Below are 12,590 nucleotides of genomic sequence, written 5' to 3'. Positions count from 1 at the left end.
CTGCTATTGAAAAAGCTTCCAAAATGTGTATAAGAAATATCTGAGTTGTACAGGCCATTGTTGCAAGCCCTGGTCTAAATAAATAGTCTGTAGTACAAATCACAGATGATGATCAATTTATTTTAATATATTTTTTGTTTATACCCCAACATTTAGTTCACATCCACATATTATTCGTCTCTATAGAAGATACCTAAAGAGCTATAAGATACAGACTCTGGTTTATATCTATGCATATAAGCTAATAAACATTAGATTTGCCTATATTTAGTATTAATTTGTAAATAATAGTATAAAATAGTACATGTTTTTAAAAATTCAAATATATATTATATAAAAAATGCCTATCATTGTATTTCTAACCCCCAATCATCCCCGCAAGAAATAACTGCCAAAAAAAAACAATTGTATGTGTATTCTTTTGTACTTTCCAACAAGATTGTGGATGTAATGTGTATTATATGAAATAAGTATCACACAAAATAAGGATCACACTACATATAGTGTTCTATAAATTGCTTTTTAAAATCAAGTATATGTCATTGTTGAAACTTTAAAATAAAATATATTAAGCCAATAGCAAATATGAATTTTAAATAAGTTAAAACTATGAGGTGGCTACATTGAGCCAAATTGGTATTATCATAAGCTATATTATTATGAAGGTGTGGATACTGTGAATAGTAGGCACTTTTGAAATTTTGACTCAAGAATATTGTATTCGAAAGAAGTGTTTGGTTTTTCTTTTCATCCTCTTCTCTTCTCTTCTTTTTCAAGTATTAGAACAATTGTAGAAATGCTGTGGAAAGTGGAGAGAGATAAAGCATTCCATAACAGGAATGGCCAGACAAAGAAAATCACCCCATGTAAAGATTTCAGCAGGAAAGGATCTTGAGCTTCAAAGTATAGTGAAGATCCTCACATTCAGAAGTTAGGAACCAATCATTAAAGACTTCAGTTAGAGGTCCTTGTACTTGCTGTTTGCTATGGGAGGTTTTAAAATGATACAATCCACCTAGTCGAGTGTCTGTACAGACATAACTTCTTTAAAACACCTCCAAGTTATTTGCACTGTGGGATGTTCCTGTGCATTGAGCAAGGAGTGTGCCTCTGAAAGGGAGGTTACAGTGGCACCAGGAAAGTCAATTTGATGAGAGAAAGGGACACGGAAAGGGAAAATCAGATCCAAATCTCAGTTTAAAAGCTTTTTCAGAGAAACTCGCAGAGTAGTTTCTACATGGCTCACTATGTAGAATACAGAAGTGGTTGCTGTCCTGATTCTCAGTTTGAGGGGAATGGTTGCCTCACCTGGCAATCTGCCTTTTCTCAGTTTGAGGAGCCCCAAGATTTTAATGTAGAGCTCCACTTTTAGAATCCAAGGTTGTCTCTATTAAGAACACTGGATTGTTTTTATTTTTTCACAGTATTCATGTGATTCAAGAATGTATTTATTTAGCATTGAGACATATTATACTGCATTTTTAGTTTTTTCTCCTTGAAAATATAGACACTAAAAGAGAAAAATAGCATTGCCATGCATGTGGATTTTGCTGTACCTATGAGCCAGCTGCGTAAACCACAGGCTTTCTAATTTTACTCAAAAAACTTTTGTTCTCAGTCTGTGTACAGTGCTATAGGTATGCCATCATGACAGTGGGGCTCTAATATTTTCTTTAAATGCTTTATTTTTCTTAATCCCATTTTTGACACATGTCCTACAGGTAATGAGCATTTTTCTGGTTTGTAAGAACAGTTTAGTTTACATCTGTCTTCCTGGAGAAGTTTAAAGCTCCCTTTTTAATTCTCAAGGTGTCCTGGATTGGGCAATTAATTATATGCTCACCAAATCTATGAGAAATATGTAATAGGGTAAAAACTTAAAGTAGAACCACTAAATCATAAGACATAGAACAAGACCAGCATTGGAACTAGAAGGTGCATTCTCAGGCCAGTGGGTCTGTGCTTGTTATTTTGTGCTCTGAATTTGTCTCTGAGTGTCCTGGTGACTGGAAACAAGTAGTTTATGGAATTGTTACATAAAAAATCATCGAAATAAAAAATCAAACCAATTTTTTATGGAAGTCAAAGTGTTTCCCTCTTCTAGTGTTTCTGTCTTGTTTTTCAATTAGGAAGTAGGTTACATTTTAAAGTAATAAATTCATAGACTTGAGAAGAGACATGACTGTGAACTGAATATTTCTCATTTAGGTTTTCACTGTAGCAACTACTGATGCAATCTTAAATAAAGAGAGTAGGCATATGTCTATTTCATCTAAGAAAGAAAATCTCTCATTTGGCTCTAAAGAATTGAAGCAAAGTTTTTTTGAGGCACGGAACTGGATGAACTTACTTGAAAATGACACAAAATGGCTACAGTAGGACCACCGTTAACTAATGAATTTAATATCCAGTTCCATACACTGCCGCATCTGGCAGGATCATCAGTGATGACTAGCACAGCTTCCTGGCTCATCCCATCTAATCCATGAGTAGCTTTTCAGCATACTCAGTAGTTAGCCATTTGACTCCTCGAAATTTTCCAAGCTTAGGAAATACATTACCTTATGGGGCTGCCTGTTGCATCATTGAAATTTCTTCCTTGTGCTGACCCTAAACAACCTGCCCTAACCCATTGTAAGTAAATGTAGAAGTTGAGATTTCTGTTCAAACCCATTTGCAAACTAAAGGTTAACTTTCCTTGAGGGTAGAATGCACCTGTGATGATCTTTGCAAAAATTCCTTCATCTTTGGCAATGAAACATTGCAAATTTTCTTTGTATGAATAGGCATGGTTGTGCTTGAAAGAAAGATTCAGCTTGGCTATGCTAAATATAATTACTTTCATAGTAATTAATCTAGCAATTTCCTAAGCTCTTTTCATCCCTATTTGACATGCAATATTTTTTAAAGATTTTAGTAGTTGGAAAATGTGGTTAATATTTTTTCCAGTTGCATTTCCTATAATTTTCAGTATTTCCCTACATGGAAAAAAATACCCCTAACCAGCTAAATTATTAAAATATAAAATGAATTTTTTCCATACTGAAAGGTAAATTAAATTGCCTGAAGTCTTCCCCATTACACAGTACATGCCATTCAGGCAAAGATCATATTGGCTAGGACAAAGGTGGCAAACACAGGCCTGAGGGTCAAATTTGGTACTCTACCTTGTTTTATCTGGCCTGGCACCTTGTTTCTACCCAGCAGCAGCACTGAGCTCTCACTTAACTGTTAAGGAGTAGTTGCATTTATACAGTCCTAAAATTACATTCGGCCCTTTGAAGGCAACCTCGAAGGTGATGTGGCCCCTAGTGAAAATGAGTTTGACACCCCTAGTCTAGGTAGGATATAAGATAAGCCATATGTTTCAAAAGGACAAATTTATATTTATTAATCAAATATAATCTGCCTTTTATAAAAAAGAAATAAGATCAGAGAAGGAGTTTTGATATGGGAAGAGTCCTATTCCAAGAGAGGCAGCATAGCAGAGAGGCCAGATCATGAGTGAAAGGTCTGGGTTGGCCTTAGCCAGTGCATCTCACTGAATTGGCACATGTCCCTACCAGAATACTTAACATTTCTGAGCCCAGTTCCAACAAAGTATCAGAAACAAGAATGCCACTACCTACCTCACAACATGTCCATGCATAGTCATAAGAATAGCTCAGGGGCCAGCAAACTTTTTTCATAAACAAATACTTTTTCTGTAAAAGATTTAAGTATTTTAGACTTTGAGAATCATAGGCTCTCTGTCCCAACTATTCAACCTTGCTGGTGTAGTAAGAAACATACATAGATAATATGTAAGAGTGGGTGTGGCTGTGTTCTATAAATAAAACTTTATTTATAAAGTTTTCAAACACTGAAATTTGAATTTGATGTAATTACGATGTATCCCAATTTTTAAAACATTTTTTCTTTTTTTAAATGTAAACAATATTATTTCCTCACCAGTTATGTAAGAAACATGCTGTAGGCCAAATTTTGGCCCACACACTGTAGTTTGTGAACTCTTGTAATAGCTGAACATTTACTGTAAGGCAGGCCTTGTTCAAGTGCTTTGAGTGTATTAACCCAGTGAACCCCCTCACTCAGCCCTGTGAAGTAGACATTATTAGTATCATCTCCCTTTTACAGACAGGGGACAAGCCTAGAGAGATGAAAACAGCCTGCCTAAGATTGCACTGTTATTAACAGGCAGGACTGAGATTCAAACCCTCTGTTTTTAGGGTTCATCTTCATAATCCTCAAAAATATGGCCCCTTACATAGAGGATTTTCCATGCGCTTTTTTTTTCATTTTTTAAAAAATCTTTGTTCAAGTGCAGTTGTTTCCATTTCAACCCCCCACTCCCTCCCCGCACCTATCCCTGCCTCCCACCCTTGAATCTACCCCCTTTGGCTTTGTCCATGTGTCTTTTATAAATGTTCCTAGATGGCCCTCCCCCTATTTTCCCCTATTATCCGTCTCTCCCCTTCTCTCTTTAAAAAGTTATTTGTAAAAATAAATCACTAAATGCTATTTGCCATTTGATAGTAGTCAAAGCAAGCAAAGATGGAAAGTGCTGTTATCTGCAGGAAAGCCACCTACAAGCATTAACTATTCACAACCCAGAGCACTGCTGCATTTGGTCAATTGCAAAAGTCAGCTAAGATTCATTATGTAACAAAACCAAAAGAAAAAAATCGACTTCTAAAAAATTTTATTTTCAAAGAGAAAGAAATGTGAATTATTTTCAGGCAATAAATAAATGATCAATGCACTATAGTTAGTTGGGCCATTTAAAAAGATTCACAAAGATAATTTCTGTCTGAGGAAAAGTTGAAGGGGTAGGTAGTCCTTGCAGCACATGTAAAGCCAGTTTTACCTGCACAGCTGTGTGAGCCTGATCTATTATTCACATGTAGCCTGATATTTTATGCATGCGACTGGGTGCCTCTGTACTGAGAGAAGAGCTTGGTATCCAAGAAACCAAGGTTGTATGTATCTCTAAATGGCATCAAAAGAGAAATATAAAAGATTCTGGACTACAGCACCTGGATGATGTAGCAGAAAGAGCATAGAGAAAGAACCTGGGAAACTTGACTTCCAGTCCTGTCTCTGCTTTTTTATCGGTGGGACCTTGGGCAAAGTATTTAACTTCTCTTAACCTCCTCTTGCTTGGTGTAAAATTACTTCTGCCTTTCTCTTGAGCAAAACATGAGTGAGTTTTGGCTTTTCAAATGCACAATGCAAATATAAAGCTTATGGCCTTAATTGTGTTTAATGGGAAAACAATCGGAGAGGTACTGCTGGGTTATGTGCCATTTTGCATCACTGGGTACAGTCTTCTTCATAATAAATATTTATCAGACTCAGATACATAACAAGCCTTTCATGGGCACAGTATCATCTCTGTTTTACATGTGCAGGATGGAGCTCAGAGAGGCTAGGGACCTTACACAGAAGTGCCCAGTTTGTAACTACAAAGCCTATGCTCTTACCTTACTCTACAAATCTTTGATCGAGGGAACGTGTTTATGACAGTGTCATGGCCAGGTGGCCCTTCCTAAGACTTGGGCACTCTGTAGAAGCACTGAGTCCCACCTCACAATGCAAACCCTGTTACAGCTCAGGTTTGGTGCTCTGAACAAGCAAACTGCTGAATTGGATCAGATTAGATTGGGAATACTCATATAATATCATAGTAGTTAACATTTCAAGCATGTACTATGTGCACTTATTTTAGGGAAGGAGAAAAATGAAGTGCAGGGACTTAAGAACTTTGTCTAAGGTCACACAGTGAGGACAGAGCAAGAGTAGAAGCCAGATCCAACTCTTACCTATTCTGCTAGTCTGTGTCTTGTTTTGTACTGTATGGGCTTGGATATATTTCCCATTCCCCCAAGGCCTGGTTTAATAAAACAAAACAAAAAACATTTCTTTGAGGTCCAAATCACTCTAAAGGAGTCATTTCCAAGAAGAAAGGTGGGTAGGTTTGAGAGGTGTCCTAGGGTACCAGTGAAATCTGAGCTGCTCCAGCCCTGGGTGGGTGAGCCAGACATCGTCTGATTCTGTGATCTTCCAGTTTCCATGATGAATTTGGCAAGATGTTGACTGCTGGGATATGTGTTGTATAATTTACTCTCTGGGTCACATCTGGAAAATACATGTACGGGTTGCATGTAGAAATTAAACTTGCACTGTGATACTTTGTAAGACATACTCCATTCTCTTGTCACACAAAAGGTAATGAAGCCAATATGCTCTCTCCTGCTTCTCCTATTAACTTAGTCAAAATACAGGCAAACCCATTCCCTTCATTCCACCTTATTTCTAAAACAAACAAAAACTGTGGTTATTGGTGGGGAAAGAGGAGGAACAGAATGCATGGAAGTGGGATGCAAAGGTTTGGGATGGTTTACCATGAGAATGTCAGTAGGAAAGTAGACAGGGGACATTTATTCATCTGTACCTTTCACCTACATTTTTAAAATCGAAGGACTTTGGATGTTTGAGAGAAAGAGGAGACAAAATGACACAATAGATTCCAGGCTTTTTATTTCATACTTTAAGTTACACACTCTAGTACTTTATCTTTACAACAGCCTTACCGAACAGTACCTTGCCATTTTACAGATGGGAAGGACTGAGCTTCCAGGTTAAGTGACTTCCCCAAGGTTAGACACTAAATGGTGTTGAAGGCAAAATGCAAACCCAGATTTTAGAGCCCTGGTCCTGTTCTCTGTCTCCAGCTACTTCAAATTTACTTCCCTGCAAGACAGGATGCCACAGATGAGAGAGTGATGCTTGAGAAATACATTATAAGAGAGTTAAGTGTGTTCTTTACCTTTTCTCAGGCCAAAAAATGGTGGAAAGTACTGTATAGGGAATAGAATGAAATTTAAGTCTTGCAACACAGAGCCATGTCTCAAGCAGATACGAGACTTCCGAGAGGAGCAGTGTTCTCAGTTTGATGGGAAGCATTTTAATATCAACGGTCTACCTCCAAATGTGCGCTGGGTGCCTAAGTACAGTGGAAGTAAGTGTCTCGGGGCAGTGTGCATGGTTGGCAGGCTGGTATGGGTCCAGGCATGAAAGTCACACTGCATTATGTCTCTCCTCTCTAGTTTTGTTGAAGGACCGATGCAGGTTGTTCTGCAGGGTTGTAGGGAGCACAGTCTATTATCAGCTCCGAGACAAAGTGATAGATGGGACCCCATGTGGTGAGAACACCAGTGATATCTGTGTCCAAGGCCTTTGCCGGGTAAGTACCAAATGGTGTTTTCATCACTGTGTTGTTGTACTGCCAAGCTGTGGTTTGTGTCATTCTTAACAGGGTAGCAGCTGCTAATTCTTGTGCACTATCTCTGGGGCAGTGGTGCTCAAAGTGAGGCCCCCAACACAACATCAACATCCCCTGATTCTGATGCATGCCAAAGTTTGAGAACCACTGCCCTGGATTTTTCTTGACATTATCAGCCTCTCTGGAGGTCTGTACAAAACCTCCCTGTGAAGATTTATTGCAATCATTTACACACACACTTCTTTACTGTAACCTCAGTGCTTAAGGTTAGAGCCAAATGCTTCCTGACGGCAATTTCTAAGTTAAATAGCTCTGCTTCAGAATAATCACATGAGGAAGAGCTGGCCTCACTGAGATTTGTCTTTCTGATTTTAAGCAAGCTAGCTTCTGCCTGAGACATGCCTGTTATTTACCCTTCAAAGAGAAATCTAGAAACATCTGGCCAATGGTAAAGCTCCAAAGCAATGATTTCTCAAGGACTTGATGCCATTTCACTATGCTCACAGTCAGAAATCATTCCTAACACAGCAGACCTATGAGATGCTATGTTTGTTTCTTTCACGTGGTCCATGGCAGATCAGAGCTCCTGATCGGGAAGATCTGATTGAAAGAGCATCTGAGAGTATTGCTGACATGACTGACGGTGCACACTGCCTCCTTGTCAGTCCACCTTATATAAGCACTTGAGTTTCTCCTTGGAGACTAGTTTTTACAAAGGAATCAAATGGATGAGAATATGAACTCTGTCTTCCTAGTCTTCTGGTTATTGCTGTTGTCCTCAGACCTCTGTCTACACTTGTGCTTTGCATTGAGATGGGAAGAAATTCAGGAGGCCATTTGGAGCCTCAGGCCTCAAAGTGGTGGTCTGCAGCCATCTTTGTCCCCATTTATGGTCAATATTTAACCATAGGCAACTTCACATAAAATAAAATTTCCTGCTTGTCTTGAAAAATTGGGAAATGTCAACACTGGGCTCCTGTTTCTACATGGTGGAAGTAGCCTGGAGTGCACAGCAGCTGCTCCCTTAAGATAGAATGTGAGCTCTTTAATTGGGTATAGTCCTCACTGCTCCTTTTTTCCAATCCCAAATTATTATTTTCATTTACTCCACTTATCTGTAGACTAGTGCTTCTCAAACTTTAATCTGTAGATGCAGCTCCTAAGGAGCTTGTTAATCTGCCAGAAAATCTACCGTGATTCAATAGATCTGAGTGGGACTCAAGAATCTGCCTTTCTGACAGCACCCGGGATGCTCAGGGCTGCTGGTCCAAGGACCATATTTTCCATAGCCAGTTTGAGTTCTCAACCCTTGCAAGCTTAAAGAGACTTAACTTGGTTGTCATTTTGAGGGTACATCATGCAAAGAAACACATAGCTTATTGTTTTATAATCTTTATTATACTTACTATAATGTTTAATTATAATTATAATAAACATTATATGGAGGTAGACTATTGAAACAATACTTACTTGAAGTGTTTTCTTTTTAAAAGCAAGCTGGATGTGATCATGTTTTAAACTCAAAAGCCCGGAAAGATAAATGCGGGGTGTGCGGTGGTGACAATTCTTCATGCAAAACGGTGGCAGGAACGTTTAATACAGCAAAATATGGTAAGATTCTGTTCCTAACAACCATGAGAAAGAAAGTGTTCTAAGTGTGACATTGTTCACCATATGTAATATGTAACAAGTAATGTCAAGCAGTAAGATCAATCTTGTTGAGGTGCATTACCCATCTGTTTATAAGGCACCCAATAGTGAGAGTTATATTATATTCTTTTGTTTCCCACACTTTTTTTCATGCTTAGAGAAAGTGACCCATGCTATGGAATACTGAATTTCTGCTTAATTCTTTTCAGGTTATAATACAGTGGTCCGAATTCCAGCTGGTGCTACCAGTATCGATGTGCGGCAGCACAGCTTCTCAGGGAGACCAGAGGATGATAACTACTTAGGTGAGATGGGTGCCCCTACTATTTGCAGGAATTCTCCTTTTCTGGAGCAGTTGGCAGATAGTAACTACTTCCTTTTCCCTGTTGCACATGGAGAACTTTCAGGTGTCATGTATTTTCATAAAAGAAAGTGATCTTCAAAATCACCATTTTATTTCTCCCTCATATGTACACACTCAGAGCATTGATTTAAGAGTCATGTAGTTATATTAGTCAATATCAAGGACTTTACTCTGGATCTTAAAAAAATAGAAAGGTCCTAAATCAAATTTTGAAGTACTTGCCTTATAAATTAGCATAAAATCATTATTCTCTGAGTCTTTTTCAAATAATCTATCCTGGGGTAACTGACTTGCAAATGTTTTATTAGAGGTATTACCTGACAATTTTTACATTATCAGCTCTAACCAGTAGCAGACCACTGGTGGACTTATTCAGTATTTCATTATGCCTAATCATTCCAAAAGATTCTATAGTGGCAATATCTTTCTCATGTCATTACTAGAATGGCCTACCTTGTTACTTTACAGACTCTTCATCCTTCTCTCACCATGCTCAGGCACATGATTAATTCATATCTATTCCTTATATTTAAACCACAAGACACCAACAACCCTGTGTTCGTTTTTCAACAGTTTGCTTAGCCCCGTCTCACTTCAGTTTATCATTCCATAAACTGCAATTAGTGATTATGAAATTTGCCAGCCATTTAATTAAGAAGAGTACATGGGCATGGGGTCATGACAGAAAGGGGTTCAACTGGTCACAACCAACTTGCACAATGAGAGTCCTCCTAGCCATGAAAAGCAGTATGGCTTGCACTCCGATCTAGATGAAATCAGGGCAGTCTTGCTGGGCAGTCAGTTTTTAAAAGAAATGAGTGTGCTAATATACATTCTCTCCTATAATGACCAGGCAGGACCTCTTTTTACCCACCTGAATACAATCTCTGTTGAGGCTTCTCCAAACATTTGAGCATATTGAGATAGTAAATGAGTATTAGTTAAATTAAAACCTCTATCTAAGCCCTGGCTGGTGTAGCTCAGTGGATTGAGTGTGGGCTGTGAACCAAAGTGTCCCAGGTTTGATTCCCAGCCAGAGCACATGCCTGGGTTGCAGGCCATGACCCCCAGCAACCGCACATTGATGTTTCTCTCTCTCTCTCTTTCTCCCTCCCTTCCCTCTCTAAAAATGGATAAATAAAATCTTAAAAAAAACTCTATATTTTGGAATGTCTGTATAAAATCTTTCATCAGATAGACAGTGATCCTTGAGTCAAGCATGCTAATTAAATATAATATTTAGACATAACTCCATTATAGTGTCTTCTCCAGTGTGTTATTATTCATTCAATCAGTCACTTATTTAATATGTGCTAGGCACAATAAAAAATGGAAAAAATTAAAAAATAAATAAAAATCTCTATTTTCTTGGAACTTATTTTTTGGTAGGAGTAGAGCAGTGATTTTCAACTTTGCTCATTTCATGGCACACATACACTAATTACTAAAATTCTGCAGCATACCAAAAAATATATTTTATGCTGATCTGACAAAATAGGTATAATTTTTATTCATTCATACAGGATTGCTATTGTTGTATTGGTCATTTTTATTTGACCATCTAAGGGAAAAGAGGTCAATGCCCCTGATTAAATAGTTAAGTATTGCATGTTTTAAAATTCTTGGGGCACACTGGTTGAAAATCACTGCAGTAAATAGACATTAATGTAATAGATGAGCTAACTACATGCTGTTAGAAGATGATACGTGGTATTAGAAAATAGAACAGCATAATGGAAATTGGGATATTGAGGATGGCCTGGGAACAGTGGTGTTGAAATATTTGAAATGTAGTAAGAGGTAAAAAGACACCTGAAGGAAGAATATTCCAAGCAAAGGGAACAGCCAGTCCAAGATCCTTGAAGGAGGAGCATGTCTGGACTGTTCCAAGAGTAGAGGGAGGTTAGTGTGGCTGGAGCAGAGTGAGCACAGAGAATCCTAGATGAGTTTAAACAGGTATCAGGGCTAGATCAGAAAGGGCCATGTAACCATTGAAAGGATTATACTGAAAGACATGGGGAACTACCTGGGGTTTTGAGTGAGGAATGGCATGATATAATTGTTTTATTTTTCAAAGAAGGACTCTGGCTGTTATGTTGAGAATAGATGGTCAGGGAGGGTATAGGGCAGAAGCAGGAAGACTGGTTAGGAAGTTACTGCAATAATACATGGGATGCGTTTTGGTCCCAAGTGGTGTCAGCAGAGCTATAGTACATGGTAAACTTCTGGATATGTTTTGAAAACAGAGGCATTATGATTTGTTGATGGGTGCTTATGGTATGTAAGAGAAAGAGAGTGTGACTTCAAGGTTTGGACCTGAGCAACTGAGAGGATGAAGTGGCCATCAACAGACACGAGACAACTTGTGTTTTATCTATCATATGACCACTAGGTTTTAAGGTCAGAGGCTGTGTCTTTATATCCTTAGCTCTTGATATAAAGCCTACACATGATGCTAAGTACATGATTGCTGAATTGTTGAACAACCATTTCTCATTATGGAGTACCTACTGTGTGCTTAATGGAGGATGGGATTACTGTAGAAATAGACAAAGTCACCCCTTCTTTTGAAGAACATAAAGTCTTAACTTGGAATTAATTATTTAGTGGCTGAATCAGCTTTCCACATCCTATGTATCTAAATAAGTGGTGACTTTTAAGACAGTTAACAAAGATCTTGGCGATTCTTTTCAAATTATTTTTTTGACAATCCCACATTTGTCATTCCATCACTGCGAAAATGGGTTAAACATTTTTCTTCATACATTGGGTTATTAATTTGAGCATGTAGCCTTACTACTTTCTAATTAAATCCAGCAGCATTGCATACAGCCTCCTTTATAAATTAATTTCCTGAGAACTGAAAGCCATGTTGACCTCCTTTCTTTTCCCTGAAAGGGAGAAGGATTCTCCCTTATTCTTCTCCTTCTTGGAAAAGTAATCTCTTCAAGTAGGAGCCTCAATTCAATTCAACTTCATTAATCAGGTCAGGTGCCTGAAGTGAGGAAGGCCTTCTGATAACCTTTTATTCCTCACTGAAGGTTTCTTAATCTTTTGGTAAAGAATGAAACTAGAATTACAGATTTGTCCTCTGGGACAGGCAGTCTGAGGCAGTCATGGCTCTTTAATGGAATGGAATGGTTAACTCATCTGTTAGCAAAAGAACATCTCTCTGGATACACATGACAAGTGTGCAAGCAGAGATGGCAGGTCACAGTTCACTGAGTGTGAAGGTTGAGACTTCAGAGCCTTTGAGCCTTGCAGTGGTTTCTTAACAAGTTAGGAAGAATA

The 12,590-nt window shown here is 38.2% G+C and overlaps 1 protein-coding gene across 1 annotated transcript in view; it reads left to right on the top strand.

Moving 5' to 3' along the window:
• The window catches only part of ADAMTS9 (ADAM metallopeptidase with thrombospondin type 1 motif 9), a 165,864-nt gene that overhangs the window by 50,398 nt on the left and 102,876 nt on the right, over positions 1–12,590 (top strand). The window contains exons 13-16 of the mRNA XM_045832055.1: positions 6,840–7,021; positions 7,110–7,246; positions 8,779–8,896; positions 9,145–9,240. Coding sequence (XP_045688011.1) covers positions 6,840–7,021; positions 7,110–7,246; positions 8,779–8,896; positions 9,145–9,240 — 533 coding nt within the window. The remainder of the gene's footprint in view (positions 1–6,839; positions 7,022–7,109; positions 7,247–8,778; positions 8,897–9,144; positions 9,241–12,590) is intronic.

This window comes from Phyllostomus hastatus, unplaced genomic scaffold (genome assembly GCF_019186645.2).
Source record: "Phyllostomus hastatus isolate PE091 unplaced genomic scaffold, TTU_PhHast_1.1 phas_contig_16, whole genome shotgun sequence".
NCBI lineage: Eukaryota > Metazoa > Chordata > Mammalia > Chiroptera > Phyllostomidae > Phyllostomus > Phyllostomus hastatus.
The sequence above is the reverse complement of the archived record's forward strand: the minus strand, read 5'-3'. Positions and strand labels throughout refer to the sequence as shown.